The 22,497-nt window shown below is 48.2% G+C and overlaps 1 protein-coding gene across 4 annotated transcripts; it reads right to left on the minus strand.

Annotated features, from left to right (window-relative positions):
* Nucleotides 1-338: 338 nt before the first annotated feature.
* SNX33 (sorting nexin 33) lies at nucleotides 339-18,680 on the minus strand. Of its 4 annotated transcripts, none has more exons than XM_054041901.1 (3): nucleotides 17,822-18,680; nucleotides 15,188-16,720; nucleotides 339-3,849 (listed from the first exon to the last, which is right to left on the minus strand). In XM_054041901.1, the coding sequence occupies exons 2-3, from the start codon at nucleotides 16,620-16,622 to the stop codon at nucleotides 3,596-3,598; spliced, it is 1,689 nt and encodes a 562-aa protein (XP_053897876.1). In that variant the 5' UTR covers nucleotides 16,623-16,720; nucleotides 17,822-18,680; the 3' UTR covers nucleotides 339-3,595. The 4 variants fall into 4 exon arrangements, with proteins under 4 accessions (XP_053897876.1, XP_053897875.1, XP_053897873.1 ...); XM_054041900.1 differs by having other exon boundaries at nucleotides 17,571-18,680; XM_054041898.1 differs by having other exon boundaries at nucleotides 17,567-18,680.
* Between the last annotated feature and the right edge of the window lie 3,817 nt (nucleotides 18,681-22,497).

Consider the following 22,497-nt stretch of genomic DNA (forward strand, 5'->3'; position numbering starts at 1 on the left):
CCCGGGGTGAAAAACGGAGCTGCTATGGAATTATGTCACAGCTGCTCCAGGCCCAGCCTCTCCCTGCAGGAAATGCTGTCAGAGCAGGGGCAGGAGGGGGCTCAGAACTACAGTAGTGCAATCCAGTCCCTGGAACGGTGCGGGAGTGCCAGCTCTAGGGAGGGACCCAGTAACTCCATCCCAGCCTCTCCCAGTAGGAGTGCTAGGCCCTATACTCTAGTACTAGGCTGCTATTGCAGGAGTCAGGAAGGGTGTCAACCCGCAGTGGAGAATGTAAGTGCCAGGGATCGCTGGATGTGAGGACGCAGCAGGAATGAGGGCATGTTCGCTGCACAGTATACAGCACTCACCAAGACGTTCATTTTTATTGAAAATTTCGGATCAATCCTAACTGTCAAGAGGATGCAAAAACATGAACTGGCAGAACTCAATCCAAATGGGGACCAGATGCAGCCCCTCTGAATTCCCAGGGATGTTATTGTTTTAACAATACGCTGCTGGACCACATGACCCCAGTGCTATTTTTAACCCGGGAATAACTCCAAGCAGGCCCAACTTTCTTTCGTTGCTGTAATTTATTCTTGACATTTCCCTTTAAAAACAAGGGCCTTGTGCCAGGCCTGTCTGCCTCCCAGTGCAGCATCATGGTAACTGCTCTCTCCTGTCTCCTCCTAAGCCACATGCTGTTCTGGAGTGGCGCATGGCGCATTGATTCTCCCTGGAAGTAATAGGTACCTACAGCTATACTCATAGCCCCTGCTTCCCGGAATTCTGCTGCTTAGACAAGAAAATTAAAAACTACCTCCTGCTCCCACCATGGGACATTTCTTTGCTGGCCTGAAGTTCCCCTTTCCTTCTGTTTGGCCCCAAGCTCTGCCCCACCAGCAAAGGGTTAGCTCCACACCGATGCTCCGCCCCTCCAGCAAAAGGATAACTCCGCCCCCAACCAGGGTATTTCAAAGACAAGGGAAACGCAGAGGGGGAAAATTGTAAGAAGTGGGGGAGGGGGAAAACCTGTGACAGCTGCTAGTGGAAGCTCCTCAGCTGCAAATGTCGCCACTGTTCAGAGCCGAACTGCACCACCTCTTTGGCCATGGATAGATGCGGCTTTCCAGGAGGGCGACCGAGAACAGGCCAACTCTGCTCTGCATCTCTTTGTGGGGTCCATATTACCACAATGAATGTGGGGAGGGAGAGTGGAGGCTGGCATCACTGTAGCAGCTTCTTCACAGAGTGGTTTTGACACTCTTGGTCCTGTATAAAGGGGACCCCACTGACTGGGAGATGAGGTGCTTGTACCCCTGTGCTCTGCTACATGGGAGAATGGCTTCCACAGCAAAAGACCTTCCACAGGTCTCAAGGCCTGATTGCCCGAAGAGCTAGGCAGCTTGAGCTCCAGTTGAAATCAGTGAGAGCTGCAGACACTCAGCACCTCTGCAAATGAAGCCTTTAGTGAGGGCTGTACAGACTCAGCTCTCCAGCATCAACTGAACCCAGGGGGACCCAGGAACACCCTGGAACTGCAGCCTCAGAGCTATCAGGTCTCGTAGAGTCTGCACACGCTCTCGGTGCTCCAGGCCAAGCACTGGTAAATCCAGCCCATGAGCTACTCGTATCTCTCTCTCAGGGAAGATATCAGTGCAGGCAAACGTGACGGTTGTTTGCATTTATTGTCGATACAAAGGGAGCATGTGGAAAATGAGACGAGATGCAGGCCTAGGGCTCCCGGCAAGTCCCCAGCATGGCCCTTGGCACCAAAACATTTGAGCACCTCGGCCTCCAGCACTCATCTAACAGGGTTAGTGTTGCTGCTCTTAAGTGGGAATGAGGCCTGTTGCAAGAGTGAGGCTAGCAGGACTCGTCTTCTGGCAGGAGTGTCGCAGCCCAGTGCTGGGGGGGAATGGCCATCACCTGCTGGCATCCCTGGAAAGTAGCTGCAAAGTTCCTCTGGGGAAAGGAAAGCTAAGGCATCTTGAGTCACCAGGGACTGGATGTGTTTCATACAACCAAGAGGGACTTGTTGAGCCATCTTGATGTCCTAAGGGTATGTCCCAGACCATAGTGCCAGGGAAGAGGTAAGGAACAGGCAGGGAGGATGGTGTCATGGCCAATCTGACTCCGGGAAGCTTCATCCTTGCATGAATGGCTGGGAAGGCAACTCCAGCTGGGGATGAAGGGCTCAGAGGAGGTGCGGGAGCAGAAGATAAGGGGACACCGGTCTAAATTCAGCTCTCGGTTACATCAGTGTAAATCCAGTGACTACAATTAAATTACTCCAAATTTATCCTGGTGCAACCAAGGGCAGAATTTGGCCCAAACTCTCTTACCAAGACCGATAAAGAATTCTTTGCTTTTGGTGCTTTAAACCTGACTCAAATAACATCAAATGCAGCAACTTAGAGATAGTGGGCCTGATTCTGCCCTCCCCGCTGTAAACCAGGGGTGACTCCATTGAAGGCATGTCAGAGTAAAGCCTGTGTGAGATGAGTCTCAGTCCCAGTGGATTCTGGGGTGGGGACTGTGGCGAGAGAATTGGGGAGGGGACATTATTTTGTACCATGCGCACAGTCCTGCCCCAACATTCACCTGTTCTCTCTTGGGACTGAGCCATGTAGAAACAACACTGAGATGGCTCCATAACCTTCCTCACTCTGGAGGCAGAATGATCTTTCCTGGGGCATTTGCTATGTTGCTTTCTTATTCTGAGAGCAGGTCAGTCCAGGGTTATTACACTCCTAGGGTTGAATATGACTGGAGGGCAACCAAGCTACAGCTCATGTGGAATTTCCAGGAGTCAGTCTGAACATTAGCACTCCAATGCCAACTACCTTATTGCTAGAGCTGGTCAAAAAGCTGGAAAAACAGTTGTGCAGGAAATTTCACAACTGGTTCTATTTCAGGGGGGTTGAAATGGGCCCATTTTCCACAAAAGTTTTGCCGATATTTGTTTATTCAACCTTTTATTGAAAGCACTATGGAACATTTTTGGTAAACAGACACAGTCAATAAAGATTTCAGTCCCAATTTCCATACTGGTTCCTAGTAAAAAATTATTGGTAAAAAATCTCACAGAAACTTTTGTGAAAAATGGAAAATTATGACAATTAAAAAAAAAAGTTCCAGTTTTGAATAAAGGCCTTTTTTTCCCCGTCAAAAAGCTTTCTGTGTGTAAACTTTTGACCAACTCTACTTTGGATGTAGTGTATTAACCTCCCTACTCTAGGGAAACGTTTCAGAAGCTAAAGCTTATTGCAGAGAACGTGAGCATCATAGAGTCAGTGTCCATTTCGCTTGTGAAAAGTACCTATGTCCTGCCTGTAAACTCTGGAAGATGGAAGGGAAGTGGGGGGGTCCATCTATCAGAAAAAGAAGTGGAATGGTCAGCCGGAAGACACAAGTGTAACACTTTCCTGCATATCTCTGCAAATTAGTTCCAGGAAAATGGGGAAAAGCCAAATGGAATTTGCTCACTAGTGTCATGAGTTTCCATTTGTTCTCAGTCCACTTAAAACAGGTACGTCTGCAGGGTTCCAAGGAACGAACCACGCAAGTCCAGATGGACTGTGGGAAGCAGATGCATCAGGTGTGGAAGGCATTAGAGGTTGTCATACATGCGTAAAGTCTTTTCCAGCTGCTGGCTGACTCTCTGGTAGAAGATGATCTGTTGTTTCAGGTAGGACTGCATCATTTTCTTAAAGTCTGCTATGCGCCGCTCATGGAAGTGGTTCATCTCTGCCTGGAGGGAAAAGCCAACCACGCGGCAGCGCTTCCGAATCCCATCTGCCTCCTCCTGATCCATCTTCCCCTCGTCACTCATCCGCTGGCTCTCCTTCACCTTGGCAAAGGCTCCTGCGAGGGGGAGAGAAATGAGACACCAAGGGTTAGTAAGATGTAAATAGCGTGTCCCAGCGCTCCCTCTCTCCAAGCTATACCGTGTCCTCCTCTTCCACCCCAGCATCCCAAGAGAGAGACAAACACTCATTGTGACCAGCAGGAGAGCTACAGATGCACCATGGCCTGGTTCTGTTCCCCCTTAGCTGTAGAACCAGGTCTTTCCCTTCTGGTTCACATACCTACTAATACCTACACATTCCTATGGTCCTGGAAAAATCCAGCACTCCCTCTGCCAAGCCACACGAATGATGCCCTCCCCCTTCATCCTTAGTCCTTTCCAGTCTCCCAAATATCTGACTACACGGGACTGAATGAAAACAGGCAGCTGGAAAAACTGCATCAATCCAAGGCCCTGAGTGTCGCTTCACTATACAGCCAAGGCACTGGGAAGGCACCAGCGCACTCAAACATTCCACAGAGAACTCTGGACAGCAGTGCTGGGAATCACACCCTGGGGGGCAATCTCTGAGTAAGCATTGCTCCCTGCATAAGAGAAGGAATGGATCCACTGAAGGCCCTGTGTGCTTTAGAGAAGCACAGTACTCTAGCACCGTTTGCTCTGGCTTTTGTGGATCAGACGGAGGCTACATTTTCATCAGGGTATGACACAGTTTGGCTCTGCCACGTGGCTAGATCGACGTGTGTTAGAACATGGCTGTGTCACTACCAGGTTTAACAGCCCACTGCTTTCAGAACATACATGGGGCTTTAGTGTATCCTGCACCATCCAGTACATAGTGCATCAGGTTGATTATCAAAAGACCTGTGCTCCGTCTCCAGTTTTCCCACTGTCTTGCTGTGTAACCTTCAGCAGGTCACCTAACATCTATTTACTGTACCTACGTGTGAAGAGGGGATAATCATTCTTACTCACCTTTGTAAAAAGTGCTTGGAGAACTACTGATGAAGTGAGCTACATAAGGGCCTATTATTCAATTATCATAGACTAGGAATAAATCTACATTGTAGCGACCCAGAACTTCAAAGCTGCTAGAAGTGGCAATAGATTAACAGAAGGAAGGAGCATGAGGTTTTATACAGTGTCTTAGAGATCTCAAGACACCCGACAAAGCAAAGGGTTCAGTTCTAGTAGTGCAGTGACCACAAAGGTAAGATCTGCACATAGCAATAGCTTATGCACCTTTGGATCTGTGGCAGGAGGGATGGGAAAGAAGGATACTCCTGCTGCTTCTTCCTCTTATTGCAAAATGACACGGGGCACTTATCTTCCTCCTGGACAGCCACCACAGAAGGATAGAACAGACCCCAGATCATAGATTCATGGATTTTAAGGCCAGAAGGAACCATTATGATCATCTCATCTGATCTCCTGCATAGCACAGGCCAGAGACTCTCACTCAGTAATTCCAGCATCAAGCCAAATTCTCCTCTGAAGGACAATCTCTATAGCAGTGCAGCATCCCCCGCATATGCAGTGTGATCAACGGGTACAGCAGGCCCAAAGTCCGCAACAACCTTTCGTCTCCCAAGTGCCAGGTTCAAACATAGATTAGGTCGCCTACTCTAAATACAGTAGATTCACCATTGTCCATAGCGGAAGTTTGTCCATATCACAACAGGCTTTTCTGCTAGATCCCACCATTCGGGTGGGCCTCTCAGGGACTGTTTAAACCTATTCCCAATCATATCAAACTCTGCTGATATAAGTCACTCATAAACCAAAATAAGATCATGCACAGAGGAAGGAGTTTGCATCAGTTTAATGTAACTGGTTTAAAAACCTATTTAAGATAAACTAGTGCAACTTTCTCATGTGGACAACCACTTGTACCAATTTTACACCAGGTTAACTCCATTGATTTCAGTGGAGCTACTGCTGATTTACACCAGTGAAAGTCAAAGGACATTGAAGTCCTGTGTGTTGTGAATTCTGCTGTTTTGTACCTGCTGTGTCTTTATTATTATGTATTCCCATAAACATGCACATGTGACTAAGATCCTCAAAGCAGGAACCAGTCTTATGTTTTGACACACTTCACCTGTGGCACTATATAAATAACAATTACCACAAAAGCACCAAACAGTTTGTTATAATAAATAGACCAGGGCAGGAGAGACCAGAAGAAGATCAGCACAGGCTGCTTAGTCAACACCAAGGTGCATTAGCAGAGCTGTGCCAAGAACTGAATAGCAGGAACTGCATGTCAGAATGATGATGCACTGGTGGAGTTCTGTGGGGTCCCAGAGCAGGAGGACTGAAAGGTCAGGATTCAGATGTATTGGCAGAGCTGTGTGAAGGTAGCTTGCACAGCACCTGTGTGTCCTATGCTTGGCTCTAGCAATTGCTATCATGAACTTCCATGGGTTCTCTATTTGCCTAGGCAAAAAAAAAATTAAAATCTCTACTGCCCAAAGAGCAAGAATTGCTGGGAATTAAAGGCTTAGGAGGACCAAGCATGGCTTTTTGAGACCCTGTTTGACATCTAACTCGTGTAAGATGTCAGGGGAATCACATCAGCTCCTAACAGCATTTGATACAGTTGTGAAAAATGCTGCGTATGTCTTTGCACTGCTCCTCCAGTACTGCTGAGGAGCATTGTTCTTAAGGGATAAGCAATGTTTCCCCATATCTTATGTCTTATGTCATGCTTGTTCTTCCTCTCCTGTGCAACCCAAAGTGCTCCCTAGTGTCAGAACTTGCCACAGAACCCACTCACTGTGCTCCAGAATTTCATATTTCATTAAAAAAGGGGGGGGGTGAGATTTTCAAAGCCACGAGAGGGGGAATTGGATGGGTGCCCAATTCCCATTAATTTTAATTGGGTGTCCAAATCCCTTAAGCAGCTTTGAAAAACTCACTCTGAGACTCTGGCCCTTACAGTTGTGAAGAAAACCTTCCAAAGGTGAACAGAGCTTAGCCTAGCCAGTGCAGGGTAGTGTGCTGAGTCTGCACACAGCCTGAAGCAGTAGCTCAGAGAAGTGTGAACTGGCTCATTTAAATGTCAACATTGTTAACTATTTCACTGCTGATGACTTTAGCAGAAACAGCCAGCTAGAGTGCTGATCCTGCATTCAAAAACCCTTCCTCAACTGCCAAAGCTCCCAGATTCTTCCCCAATGAGTGTTGAAATTCACCTGAGGCTGCCATGGCATTTCCAGCCTGCTACATTAAACCACCACAGAATCAGGGCCCTTGGCACAGAAGTTAGGGCAAGTTTGCCACAGACTACATGGGGCCTGGCTCACATTCCCCCTCAGATGACCAGTTAAAACACCTCACTCACCCTGCCCCACCAGCAGAGTCCAGCCATACTGCAGAGAGGGCCATCGGCACTTAGATACCAAGTGGAAGGAGGGAGGGATTAGGCTGTGCCTTTACTCAGTGCGTTTTTACATGCAGATAGCTATCTCCGTGTAAAATGGTAATGGAGACATGGCCCTATGGTCTTTACCCCAATGGAGCTAGTTGCGGTAGACTCCAGCTGGAGGAGGAGGACTTAGTGTTGATCCCAGATATGGTTCATCAAGGTACAACTCCCTGTGCCTTTGTCTCCACTAGGATTTTACACCCAGGCCTGTCCAGGAATCAGAGGTTAAATTAATCCAAAGATTCACAGCACCTCCCCACCCTTTCCCAAAAATAGCCTCAACCCAACCCTGGAGGGAAGGCATCTAACTACAGCCAGAGTCAGGTTCATTAAGTCACCCCAAACCAGATCCAACACCATCCAGCTCCTCCAAACACCCTCCAGACAGGGTCCCTGCCCAGCGGTTCCGGAAAGAAGATGGACTAGATAACCAGATTAGTCAATTCCTTTCCAACATCTAGGAGTGCATTATCCAGAGCCCCTGCTACTAGGAACATGACTGAGCCAGAGGCTTTGCCCACCAAGTCTCCCGGAATGATGTTGGACTACCTTTGTGTTCACCTCAGAAACCAGTGACAATGTGAGCATGTGACATGGCCTAATTCCTTAGGTAACTGGAGTGGTACACTCAGCATAAGACTGTAATGGGGTATACAAACCTCTCACGGGCTGGAAAGGGTTAACGAATTGGCGTGAGCACAATCAGCACCACCTGCTACCCCTACAGTGGGTGTCAGGCCTATAGGAAGAGGATGAAAGGGGACGGCTTGCTCAGGTATAGCTACCTAGGAAGGAGAGCAGAAAACCAAGTGTTCTCACTTGGGGAGTGTAGCGGGGTAGTTACCCCACCCTGGGGTTACCCCAACTCCTGAAGGGGTTAAAACAGTCCTGAGAAAGGGCTGCTCTGGGGAGCCAATAAGGTAGGCTGATTGGAGAAGCAGCCACAGCTGCAGCCATGCCCCAATCAGGCCACAGCTGGCCCTATAAAAGGGCTGTGAGGCAGCTACTAACAGTCTCTCTCTCTAGTGGTGGAGAGAGAAGGACTTGGCTGCCTGGGAGCTGAACAGGGTACCTGAGGTGGAGCAGGGCTGGGGGAAGGCCAGAGGAGCTGGGGAGCTCCAGCCTGGGAAACCCCCAGGCTGCAGGCCTTGCTGAAGGCCCAGAGCAGGTACTGCGGTTGCAGACGTGCAGCCCAGGGTAGGCAAAGGCAGCAGGTCCAAACCCCCCTTGCTGATGATCAGTGATTTATAGACTGCAGTCTGCCCCAGTGAGCAGGGGCTAGATGATGACTAGCAGTAGCCACTGAGGCAAGGTGGGGATAGAGGGTTGGGGATTCCCTGGGAAAGGGAAACCCAGAGACTGCAGAGGGCAGAACCCTGAGGGAAGGGGCACCGTGGTCTGGGAGGGACACGGGGGCCTGTGGCAAGTGGGACATCGGCCAGCAGAGGGTGCTCTGGAGCTGGAGACCTAATTCCCAGAACAACCAGCAAGAGGTGCTGTGAGAGTGAGTCGTCGACTTGCTACGGGGAGAGAAGCCAGGAACCGGACAGGACTGTGGCTGGTCAGAGCCTCCCTGGAGGGAAGGCAGGCCAGACACTGGACTACTTAGGTTTAATAGAGCCCTGCTGATGCCACAGTAGGGGGTGCCTCACCTGAGGGGAAGGGTGGGATCTGAGAGCTCCACCATGGGCAGGTGGCCCATTAACCTCAGAGGGACTGAGAACTAGGACAAAGCTTCCTTTATTTTGTGATTATTTGGGGACTGTGACTTTAGACTCTTCTACTCCAGGAGCAAGGGAGCATGGGGCGAGGTTGCCAGTGTTTGAACTTTCATAGTGAAATGGACAGAGAGCGGAGCCACCAGAATAGGCTGAAAACCCCATTGGGGAAACTGAGGTGGAGCGACTTCAGCACAGGGGCCAGTGACCTGATAACAAAGACAATCCCCCCCCCCCCCAAACTCCTTAGACTGGGAGATGTGTTAGGTCCCTAAAGATCATTTCCACCTTGTCCCCAACCAAGAGCAAGAATTATCTGGAAGATCCTAGTCTCCTCAGACAAATAGGGAAATCCTTCCCAAGCAGCAATACACGCACACAGAATCACCGCCATTTCCCAGTGTATCCTTTGTTTCCAATGAACCTGGAGGAATACTGTAAAGGAGAATGCGTGAACCTCCATTAGCCTGCCCAATGGCTAAACGGTTTGACCTTGTTTGTCTGCCCTTATTATTCCGTATTTGTAAACGCTCTGTGAATGAGATTCCATTTGCATGAATGTTAACGGATTGGGTGCTCGTCCTGTAAATACAGTTATTTGCATGGGAACGGGGTCATTAGTAATTCACTGATAGTTGTGCGCTGTACAGGGGTCAGCATCACCATGTTGCACGACGGACACTTTACAAAATTACCGGACTTAGTGATGGACATTGGCGGGGAGGTGGAAGGGGGATCCCAGCTGAGGCAGGGGGTTGGGGTGTGGGTTCTGGGGTGGGGCCAGAAATGAGGGGTTCAGGGTGTGGGAGGGGGCTCCAGGCTGGAGCAGGGGGTTGGGATGTAGTGGGGTGTGAGGGCTCCAGCTGGAGGTGTGCAGGCTCTGGGGTGGTGCTGTGGATGAGGGGTTTGGGGTGTAGGAGGGTGCTCTGGGATGGGACCAAGGGGTATCAGGGCTGGGGTAGGGGGGTGGGGCGCAGGAGTGTGTATGCAGGTTCCATGCAGTGCTTTCCTCCAGCAGCTCCTGGAAGCAGCAGCATGTCCCCCCTCTGGCTCCTACACGGAGGCACGGCCAGGCAGCTCTGCGTGCTGCCCCGTCCACAGGTGCTGCCCTCACAGCTCCCATTGCCTGCGGTTCCTGACCAATGGGCTGGGAGCCTCAGAGTCAGTGCTCGGGGAGGGGGGACGGAGGCAGCGTGCCTGCAGAGCCACATGGCGCCTGGCCACGCAAAAGCAGGGACAGGAAGCCACTTGCGGGGAGCTGCCTGAGGTGAGCGCCCCACGGACCTCAAAATTTTTACCATGGATGTGTTGCCGATCCTTGGTGCTGTACTCCCGTTTAAGAAGTTTCAGTCCTTCTGATCAGGGGAGCAGAAACAATCCCATGTGACCAAACACCATGATTAGTCAAAGGGAACAACTTACAAACAAGCCACGTGTATGCACAGCCTGTTCAAAAAATCCCCACTTGCAAATGGATTCGAAAAATCTAAGTCTGTTTACGAAAAGAATAAAAGGGTAAATTTTCAATGAACTCTGGGCCTTACTCTCCGCTGGCTTATTGTGCAAAGTGGGTATAATGCAGAGCTCAGCAGGAACCAGAATTTATGTTTTGTAGGAAATTTCACAATTTCAATTTTCCCCCCCATTCTAAAATGGACAACAAACTAAATATTTCCTATGAAACAAAATCCCCCTCAAAAAATTATTTTGGCGTCAACAGAAATGTTTCCTTTCGATACAATCAAAATATTTCCTTCCAATTTCAACCGTTAATTTTTTTTTTAGGTATGAAAAATAATGAATTTTGTTTCAAAATGAACAACTGAAATGGACCGTTCTGGATATGTCAAAATGAGACATTTTGAGAACCTTCATTTCATTTCTTTCTAAAGAAAATTTTGTCAAAATGACACATTTTTCAAAACATGTTAATTTCAACCAAAATGGCAATTTTTTGTAAAAAAAAAAAAAAAAAAAAGACATGATTAAAAATTTCCAACCAGCCCTAGTGTAAAGTGCTGCCAAATCAAGATGATCGTGTTTCACCCTCACTTTGCAGTAGGGTAGCTTACTGCAAACTAGAAGAATCAGACTCATTCTTAGCAATGAACCAGCCTTGATTTTAAAATGCAGTGATGGCAAAGGATATTGCTCTGTGTCTGAGGTAAGTCAAGATGGGCTTCACAAGGCACTTCGTTATTTATATCACAGGAGTATCTTGATGCCCTGATCAGGACCCCATTGCACTAGGCGCTGTACGTGCATATAACAAAAAGTCAGTCCCAGCCCCAAAGGGATGACAGTCAACTAGCTGCTTCACGGGCAGGTACAAGAGTCCTCTTTCAATTGCGCTTTAGTTTCTGAGGGTTGAACTAATAGGCAGAGCTTTTCCCTCTCTGATTTCTGACTTTTAGGCCTTGCCTAGCTTAAAATGTTTGGTCATGTTGTAGCTCTGTTTAACTGATCACCAATTCACTTGAGCTAACTAAGGCCTTGTCCATACACAGAAGTTGTATCAGTTTAACTGAGGCCTTATCCACATGCAGAAGTTGCAATAGTTTCACTGAAATCAGTTTTCAGATTGATTTAAATGAGTGCAACCCCCTGAGTGAACCCTCTAATTTTGGTTTAAGGTGGCTTATTGCAGTTTAGCTTAAAGCTGTTCCTAACTGACTTGAGTTAAATCAAAATAACCCTGGTTTAAGCCAAAATAAGAGCATCCACATAGCCTTTTGCACCAGTTTAACTAAATCGGTTTTAAATACACCATAAATTCACTTGCTGCAACTTTCTCATCTAGACAAGCTCTAACATGAGTGTAAATGTAAATGATGGCACTCCACCTATGTTTAATCTTGGGCATGATTCACCCTAAGGCTCAGGGAGGGTCAAAGAAAAAATGATACAGACAGAGAGACAGGTCTGAAAGTCAGAACGAGCCGTAAAGTGAGCCACAACCAGGAACACTTTTTGTGGAATAACTAATTTAGCATTTACACTCAAGTTCACTAGAAATTAACTAGCTCACCTGACACCATGAACAAAAGTCACCATCTAGACAAGGCTTTGGGGGAGTAGCTGATGCTTGTGGGAAAGGCGGTTTCTATTTTTTTTTAATTCTGTGAGAAGGAATTCTGCTCGGCTGTTTGCCGCATTCCTCTCCCCCATTCTTGAGCTCGAAGTCCATTTGCATGAAAACAGAATCTCTCTTTCCTAAGTCTTTCTATCAAGGCCAGCTGCGTGCGCCTGACCTGAGGTTAGAGTCCTCTGTGACAGCACAGTAGGCTGCGGGTGGAAGTTAATATGATGTCACAGGATTATGACTCCTGATCAGGATGTAGCAGGAACAGAAGCTCTCTTTAGAAACAAAGGTTCTAATCTAAGCCAAACCCTGCCCTGGGTTACAGACACAAGCCTCGCTCAGGGCAGATTCTGGGCCCTACTTTCATACAAAAGTCCTTAGTAATAAAGAATGAGTGGAAAGAAATATAGAAAATCTTGAAGGTTAAATTCCATCTTGGGGTAAGTGCAGGGAAGGCAGCTGAGTGACACCCGAGAGGAATTTGGCTCCCAAGGTTTAAGAAGAATTGTTTCTAGCTGAAAACTATTATCCAGGTTCTCTGGGTGGTGGCAGCTGCTCTCCTAGGAATAGATTCTGCCATCCTCACACACAAAGAGTAGCACTTTACTCCATTAGTAGTGCCATTCATTCCAATGGAGCTACTTGCAGTAGCAAGGTTCTTCTGAGGCCACGTCTACACTACAGAATGTTGTCGACCTGACTTACGTCGGCATACTGCCACTGCAGTTATTAAATCACTTGTGTGGGGACTTGGCTGCTTGTGTCGGCCGTGCACGTCCGCACCATGAGCGCTTGTGTCGATTGTTTTGTCAATGTGGGGCATTGTGGGACAGCTCCTGAAAGCCAGTAACAGTCAATGTAAGCAAAGCAGTGTCTATACTGACACTGCATCTACCTAATTACGTCGACCGCGCCTCAATGCCGTTTGGGAAGGTGGTGTTACGAAATCGGCACAACTAGGTCAATGCAAGGCAGCTTACGTCGACCTAACCCTGAAATGTAGACCAGGCCTCAGTTTAAGGGTGGCTCTCAGCATTTAGCAGGACACTTCCTCATGAACACAGAAGCATTTTTTTACCTGCAAGCCAGGTGTGACTCACCATTCTGGTAAGATAAACCAGATCCCACCCCTAAACCGCAGCCCTTCTGTCCGTACTATGGCTTCCTGGATACATACAATGGCATTGTAGAAAAGCATCTAACAGCCCAGTCTTCCTGCCTGTACCTTTCACTGGCAAAATATTTGCCCTGGAGTGAAATCAGAGCTGGATCCTCTTGCCAGCTTCCCCCCCTTGGATGGAAATGCAAGTTAGTGGGGCTGGCAACCCCGAAGGAAGACAAAGAGTCTCTGGGTAGATTTTTCTCCAGTGGGAGTTAGGTTCCTGTGCTTTTGGAAATCTATCCCTCTGTGACCGACAAGGCTGTTTTCTCTTGAGCGGGCATTTTGTTCCTGCAGCACCTCCACCCTGGGCCTCCTGGAGTGGTTTACAATGCAGTACCTCTTATTTTGCCACGTGTCCCCAAAACACCCAAATGTCTCACTTTCGCCAGGCCACATATGATTAGAGGAGGGAGCTTGGCACAAGCAGTAGGACTTCTGAGATTAAGGGACTGCTTTTCCTCAAGTGCACGACTCTCTATAGTGATTCTCACAACTCTGCTGCTAGCCAAACACAGACACAAACAGTGTGTTCAGGAATCCAGGCCTCACCAGGACTCTGACGCCAGCTACTCTGACAAACAGCATGCCAAGACTTTGTGCTGGCCATGCTACTCCCACCTCGCCAATTATCATCTCCTGTTTCCTGGGCACTCTCTGTCCTCTTCTGGGATAAAACAAGATTCTCCAGCTCTCTGGCCCAACAGGGCAGCCTGGCTCTGCACTGGCAGACATGGAGCAATGAATTTCCAAGAGGTCTTGCTCTCTGGTGTTCTGAGGCTCTCTGAGAGGAGCTAACAGAGGCCTTGGGCTTCCCTAGAAGCAAAAGGCTGTGTAGGCTCAGAGCAAACATGATCCTAGCCACCTGCAGAAGGTGCCCTGGGCTGCTCCTTGCAACCAGCATGGCGAATACAAATGCATCACAGTCAGCTCTGCCAGTATGGGGAAACAGGGATTTATCTGTCACTAGATTTCCTTTCCACACATTACTGGAGAGATTGAGGATACTTAATCAGGGTCTCATTATCTTAATGAAGGAGATAAGAAAGGAGGAGGAGGAGCTGGCTGGTCCTGGTCATGAGGTGATTCCTAAGCAGGGTTCATTCAAGAAAGTCTCTGTCAGGACTGGACTCCCCAGCGAGGAACCAATCACAGGGCTGTCAAAATGCACTCTGCTTCCTCTTCTAAGTGTGAGTCAGCGGGAGGGAAATCGGGTGCCACAGCCAGAGTCAGGTAAAATGTCAGGTGGTCACATGGAATGCGAAGAAATATAGGGCATTAAACAGCAGCACATCTGACTTGTGCATAAGGCAGATCCTGGCCCATATCCTGGTCCCAGAGATTCAAACAACCCTTTCCAGAGGCAGCATGGTCTAAGAGACTGAATATGAGGCTGGGAAAAACAATACTTGAGCTCTGCCACTGACTCACTGTGTGCCTTGGGGAAGTCACTTAAGCCCACATTTCCTAAAGTCGCCTCTAATATTAACTGTTCCACTTTAGATACCTCAGCGACTTGCAGAGTACGGAGCATCCACGACTCCAGCTGCAGTCCCAGGGGCAGGGGATACTAAGGTCCTCTGAAAATCAGGCTCTGGAGCTTTCCAAACTTGGCACCCAGAAAAATGAAGCACCTAAAATTCCAGGTCCCTGTTGAAACCTTGGACCCCAATTTAATTGTTCTCAGGTTCCCCGGCTGCAAAATTAGAGTAATTATGTGCACCTGCCTCCCAGGACTAACAGGAGGTTGAATCAGTTAATGGGGGCACAGCACTTTGAAAGACAAAATACCGTGAAACTTCTATAAGAGGCTGCCTACCTCCTGTCTTGGGAGACCACCCCAGATTATCCCCAAGGAAATTTAGTCCAATCCTGCTCCACCTTCAGGAGAAGGCCACCTCCATTAAACAGCCAAATGTTGCCTGTCCCTGGGGCAGTCTCCTGAGACAGGCTAATCATGGCAGCAACTGAGGCCCAAAGAAAGCTGCGCCTGGGCATGACTTACCTTTCTGAAGGTGAATGATGTCTGGGAAGTTGGAGAGGAGCCCTTGGTACAAGGAGAGAGTATCCAGCATGAGGAAAAGGTCGTTCTTGGGCTGCTCGGCAAACATCTCCCCAACGGTCTCGTACGTCTTGCCTGTGTGCGAGATGGCATTGTTGAGCGCATCCGAACTGTAGGGTGGGTCCATCTGGAAGGAGTAGCTGATGGCTTGGAAAGCGTTGCCCAGCTTCTGGAACTCCTTCCGGAACCCCCCCACATGCTTGCGCACTAGCTCCGAGGCCATGTTGGTCAGTTGCAAGACGCTGTCGTCCATCTTCTTGCTGAAGGCCTTGAACGAGTCCACCCGGTCTTCCACATCCTGCAGGTCCTGGTGCTCTGTGGGGATCTGGAAGGTCAGCAGGAAGCTGGCCCCCACCATCTCATCCTTCTCTGCCCGCCGCTTGCCCATCTTCCACTGCTTGTCATCGCGGCAAGTGAGGAAGTGCTGGAAGCCCTCATACTGGGACAGCACAGGGTGGCTGGTCATGTGGTCCATCCACAAGATCAGCCTCCGCTTGCGCTTCTCGATGAAGTCCTCCTCGAAGCGCCCAGTGGCCTGCTTCTCGGGCAGGTGTGGAACCGAGATCACTGTGAACTTGTTCAGCAGGCGGTTGTATAGCCAGTCAAAGTGCTTGTACCGCCGATAGACCGGCGCATTGATGCTGCTAGGGGTCAGCTTGTAGGAGATGTAGCTCTTGATGCCCTTGAATTTCGTTTGCTTGGTGGGCTCCTCCACAGAGCAGATGAAAGGGTGTGGGTTGGCCTTCCACTGGGGGCCCTTGGGACCCATCTCGATGGAGTAGGTCTCAGCAATCTTGGACATCATGGGCACATCTCCCAGGATAAAGGCCTCCACCCCAGAGCGGACGAAACAGGAGAAGCGGTTGAGGTTCCGCCCCACCACGCTGCCCCTCTTGGAGGAACTGATGCTGTCCTGCCTCTCCAAGGCTGGCTTGGGACGATAGCCAGCATTCTGGTTGGGGTATGCTGCAGGGTACTGCAGGTTAGGGGAGGGGTGCCCATTGGTGCCAGGGCTGCCCCGTGGCTCTTCCACCACTGTGCAGCCATCGTCCCAGTCATCCCAGTCATCATCATCATCATCCTCAAAGCTGCCCTGATGGGAGGTGTTGGTGTTGGAAGGGGGCATGTAGAAGGACTCATTCCCAGGGGAGCTGGCTGGACTGTTTGAATAGTCTGTATAACTGGAGCTCGACCGGGACCTGAGGATCTCGACGTAAGAGGCAGGGAAGATGCCAGTTTCTCCTCGGCTGTTCTTGCCCTGCAGCCACCCGTCCAGGGAGTTTTCGCTGAAGATCACCAGCTCCTCATTCTCCTGGATGCTGATCTCTTCTTTGTTTTCACTCTGGAAGTTGTAAAGTGCTCTGGCTTTCAACGCCATGACTGCTCCCTGGAGGACTATATAACTTGACACCCCACAGCACCACCACTAAACCAACACCTCAGATGCTTCAACAGTCAGAGACACCGATTTATAATCTGTAAAACACCGGTTTATAATCTGTAACAGTGATGTGGAAAAAAGTTTAGTTGAATTCACCTTGAAGTAACAAAAATATATATGTTTATATTTTTTTCTAAATTTTTGTAACTTCAAGGCCTATACATTCACACTGCAGTATAAATTCATTGGCTAAAAATGGCATTCCTAGGGCAATCAAACATGTTTTGCACCCTCCGTTTAGGTGATATAGGCCTCAGTCAGATGGACACACATCCATAAAATTGTCAGCTCCATATAGATTTTATCTAGCTGTCAGTCTGTCCCTGTGCTGTCCACCTTTCCTGCTTGAATTTACATTAAAAATATTCCCAAAATAATCTTGATCGAATGCAAGAAATCAGAAATCCCTTCTTTTTTTTCTGGAATTCTTTTTTTTAAGGATTAAGAAAAAAAATATAAACCTTGGCCCATCTTCCAAAAAGCATATCCAGTGCAATTCAGAATCACAGTGCTTGAAAAATACCTTTAAAAAAAGGCAAAACAAAACAAAAGCACAACCTTAAATGATCCCAACACAAATATTTTGCAATTCCTGATGGGGCTGATTTTTTGAAATCCACAAACCTCCAAGGGGGTGGAGGAAACTAAAAAGCCAAAAAGCAATCCAAGATTGAATGTGTCACGCCTCTCACACAGCAATAACAACACAGCCGCCTAAAAAAACCCACCCTCTTCAAGAAGATGTTAAAAGTTCACGCGAAGTTTAAAAACGGAGACAAAAAGAGAAGTAACTGAGCTCTTCCGGGATAGGGAATCTTTAAATCACTTTTACAACCCAAATTGACAAGTGCCAAGTAAAAAGGGAAGGATTTGCCACTCACCCACCGACACAAAGTTAGACAAGTCCCTGATGAGGGCTGAAAGATTTTAGAGTCAGATCCATTGATTCCGTCTGAAAACTGTTTGACAAATGGGTTTCTTTTGTTGGGATTATTTCCTGGCCAGTTCCTCTCTGCGCCCTGAAATTGATACAGTCAGAGCAAATAATGATCCAGCCCTTTGGAGAGGAACAAAAACCAACCATCAAAAATGTGGCAAATTCCCTTCTCTTCAAACGAGCTGCACACAAAACCCACCGAAGTTCCTTCCAAACGCTGCAGTGTTTCCAAGATGAAGAGCCAAAGCGTCAGGCAAGGGAAGCAGCGATCCACTGGATCCCTCCTTCGGAGCACTCCCTGCAGATTTTGGGGTGCAACAACAATGAAGTTTCCCAATTCCCAGTGATTGCAGGGGAGTGGGGTGGGGATGCGATTCCGTTTTCTTGTGTCCGGGGGTGAAGAGGGGAGCGGGGAGGGGGAGGAAGCTGCCTGAAGAATTCAGCAAAACAGAGGCACTTCCGTTTGGAGAGAGGGATAAAGCCAGGGGACACACTTCTCCAGGCTGTGCTGGGCGAAAAGATCTCTGCTCTGGCCCCAGTCCTGGCTGCTGGGGAGCTGCGGCTTGCAGGGAGACCTGGAGGCCCAAATAGCTACACGTGCCCCTTCAGACCCCCTTCTCCGGGGGCAAGGACCGGTCACCTCCGGCAGAGCTCTCCTCCCTTCACTCCATCTTGCCGAGCCGCCGGCCGGGATCAGCTCCAGCCAAAGCTCTGCGCGCACAAGATGATCCCGGCCTCCGCCGTTCTTGCGCAGGGCGCTTATGCAGGAGAAGCCCCAGTCTCTGGGCTCCTCCTCCCGGCTCTGCGCTCCCAGGTCCCGCTCAGTTTTCCTTGTTGATTCCTTCCTGCGCCTGCCGTTTTGGGGTGCCCGCTGTAAGTTTTGGGGAGTTGCCTGTTGTAGCCTAGGGGCTCCCCCTTTCCCTGTTTGCTCTGCCCCCCACGTACCCCTGGATGCCTCTGCCCCGCTCCACAGCTGGGTCCCTCTCACACTCCAGCCTTTTCCATGACGCAAGGGAGGGAGGCGAAGCTCGAAAGTTTAAAAAGTCTTCAGGCGAACACAGAGCCAGGCAGCGGGGAGCCCAGCTAGGTCACAGGCTGCCCTCTACAGGCAGCCAGCACAGCTGGCCCCGGGAGCTGGGTTTCTTGTCAATGGGGGGCATTTATCTTCCTGAACATCAGAGGGCCTCATACGCAGCTGGATCTGAGCACTTCCAGCATTCAGGGGTGTTCAGAGCTGAGGCGGATAATACCTAGCTTTTCATCAGTAGATATCAACCGGCTTTACAAAGGAGGTCAGTATGGTTATCCCCATTTTACAGATGGAGAAACTGAGGCACGGATGGTGAAGTGACTTGTGTAAACTCTCCCAGCAGGCCAGTAGCAGAGATGGGAATAGAACCAGGTCTCCTGAGTCCTAGTCCCGTGCACTAGCCACAAGGACACACTGCCAATTCCCTTATTATAAGTTAATAATTTTAATAATTATTGTTATAACAAAAACCTACAGATCTAGAGCTTGATTTTCCTGTCCTTTGCACAGATACAAACAAGGAACAACTCCATTAAAGTCAATGGAGTCACACCAGTGTAAACCAGGAACAAGTGGAAAATTTGGCCCCTAGTGTGTCATATCTCCTCTGCCTGTCTAATTGAGACCCCAGTCCTGCAAGTTGCTCCCCATAAATGAACACATTGCCCCACTTGCAGGATCAGGGCCTTAGATTACATCTCACTGGTGCAGGGAGTATCTGTATTTGAAGGCTTGTATCATGCCTGGCACATTATCGGCAGGGCCACCCGGGGGGAGGGGGCAAGTGGGGCAATTTGCCCTGGGCCCTGCAGGAGCCCCGCAAGCCCTGGCCGACAATACCTTTCCTTACCCGGCAGCGGTCTGGGTCTATGGCGGCATTTCAGCGGTGGGGGGCCCTTCAATCGCTTCGGGTCTTTGGTGGCATTTCGGCAGCGGGGGGCCCTTCAGTGCTGCCGAAGACTCGGAGCGCCGCCCGGTGAGTACAAGCTCCCCCGCTTTGCCCCAGGCCCCCTGAATCGTCTGGGCGGCCCTGATTATCAGTGCTTAAAAATAGTAATTAATTAATGTCTACATTTTCCCAAATCGGTATTGGACCCAAGGGCCTCACTACAAATAACCTCAGGATACACTGGTATTTCCATTGTCCTGTGATCGCAGGAACAGAACATCACATCTGAAGGCTGGGCCTCTTTCTATTTAGTTTTTCTTTACAGCTTTATCATTTTTGTTGAATGCAAAAGCTGGTGCGTTCAGTGAGACACATGGAGCTGAATTCAGGCCGTGTGCAGAAGGCAAAACGCAGAGCCAGTGGAGCTGCTCCTGCTGACTGCGGGTCTGAATGCGGCCCATACTGTGTTAATATCTAGTAAGATACCTGAGACTGTAAATACAAAGAAACAGGGAAAGGGGGAGTTTCTCAATTTTCGCAGCTCATCCACTCATCCTACTTTATAGGAAGTAAACAAAAGTGAAGTCTGTGAGTGCCTAGCCAAGAGAAACAGTGTGATCTCTTTTAATCAGTCCAACGCCGATGTTTTAATACACACATTTACTGGCTTTATACATCCTAGCTTCAGGTGTTAATTGTTTTTTGTTTTGTTTTTTATCACCTTCAAAAAGCTTAATTTTTATAGGGTGGCCTGTGCCAGTCGGTTTGCTATGATTTGCAAAGGCAGATTCTACATGAGATATTTTCATACAGTATCATGGCAGGGTGGTTAACAGCTGATTTTTAGATCTCTGCTCCCAAACTTCAATCCTGTCTGCTTTAAAGGGCCAGATTCAGCATTACCCAGCACCTTGTTTAGTCATTTGCACCCTATGCAAATTTTACATCCACTCTGAGGTGGTTTAAATGACTACAGAAGGCCCTTTGGCTCCTTTTCCCACTCCCAACTTCATACCTTCATCACTGGACCAATCAACTTTCACTCAGGGCCCAATCTCACAAGGTGCTGAGCACCTTCAACTCCTATGGAAGGTAGTGGGAGTGGTGGCATCCAGCATCTCCCAAGAGGAGCTCAGCACCTTACAGAATCAGGCCATTTACAATTTTTGGTTGAAAATTTTTGCTGAAAAATGCAAATTCAGCTACACCAAAACATTTTGCGAATTCATGCCAGTTTTGAAGTTTGTTTCCAAGAAAAACAATTCTGAAAAAATCAAAATGTTTTGATTTTTTTGGTATGAAATTACTTTTTTCTTTCAAAATTTCTTTTATTTTTTTCAAAGTTCGAAAGTGTTAAAACATGGCTGAAATCTAAACAAAACATTTTGCCTGACCTGAAATGAAATTGGTTTTCACATAAGAACGGCCATACTGAGTCAGACCAAAGGTCCATCTAGCCCAGCATCCTGTCTTCCGACAGTGGCCAATGCCAGGTACCCCAGAGGGAATGAACAGAACAGGTAACCACCAAGTGATCCATCCCCTGTTGCCCATTCCCAGCTTCTGGCAAACAGAGGCTAGGGACACCATCCCTGCCCATCCCAGCTAATAGCCATTGATAGACATATCTTCCATTAATTTATCTAGTTCTTTTTTGAACCCTGTTATAGTCTTGACTTTTCAATTTGCCAAAAATTTGAAAATTTTGTTATTGGTCTGACCCAAAACTAATTTTTTTTTTTACTTTTTGAAATTGCCACCCAATTGAAATATCCCACAGCTCTGCTCCTAACAATCCACTTGTCCCACAAGGCCAAAGTGTGCAAACATCCCAACCCAACGCTGCTGTCTTCTACCGGTGTCATTTACACTGTATCTATTTGTGTCTTTATAAAGTCTGCACTGGAAGGCCAGGATTATGTTTGCTGTTTATTTTTCCTACTGCAAAAGAGCATATGTCTGTGGTGCTGTACACATAATAAGGTACAAAAGGGCAAACCGAATCTTGTCTTCTTAATTCAGAACTCCTGTGTGGAGAGGCATGACAGGCCAAATTTGCTTTAATTATGTCTCATTTAACTTGGATATTTATTGTTAATCATTATTATTATTCCACTTTTGTGGAACCTGGGGTATGGGCCAGATCCTGAATATTCTTATGCACATGAGCAGCCTTGAGTCGTCTCACTGACTTCAATGGGAGAACTTGCACAAGCAAAGCTACCCTGGTGATTAAGCATTTGCAGGATGAGGCCCTATAAAATGAACCAGAGATGGGACACATTAAGGATGTCATGGTAAGTATTATTTAGGTCTAGAATAGATCCTGCAAATGCTTTAAGCATAGGTGTAGCAGAATTCTATTTTTTCTTTATAATTTCAACAGGTCATATGTTTATTTTTAAGCATTTTTTTTCAGATTTGTGTCGATTTAAATTTTCACAGTTGCAGATTATGGAACAATGGGCTGGGGTCAGACAATTATCTAATGACAGTAAACGTTGAGATTCAAAAAGAATGCTGTAGAACCCTTAAGACACAAACTGTCAACATCACATGTCAAAATACACAAATTAAAGATCCTTAAACACAAGTTCTCAAGCGCCATTCCCCTCCCTTTGCCTAGCTGCACATTTCCATGATTGTTGATGGAAATATTGTGTTGGCAGTTTGTGGGTGTGCGGTGAACCTGACATCTAGTGATCACAATCTACCCCTTTCCAAGCCTATAAGCTGCACCCTTGGCCTATTCACGCGCTCCAAGGCCCAGCTCCCCAGAGGGATTTAGGTGCTGGAACCAATGGGCATAAGGCGCCTGAGCACCGAGACGGGTTTGCCGGATCGGGGCCTGACACGGCAAGCGCCGTGGGGGCAGGTCCCAGCAGCAGCCGGCCCGATTTGCTACTGACATCCGAGGCTCTTCTTTTTTGCGAGCTCTCGCCACTGCCACCTCCGG

The sequence above is a fragment of the Malaclemys terrapin genome, chromosome 10 (assembly GCF_027887155.1).
Source record: "Malaclemys terrapin pileata isolate rMalTer1 chromosome 10, rMalTer1.hap1, whole genome shotgun sequence".
NCBI lineage: Eukaryota > Metazoa > Chordata > Testudines > Emydidae > Malaclemys > Malaclemys terrapin.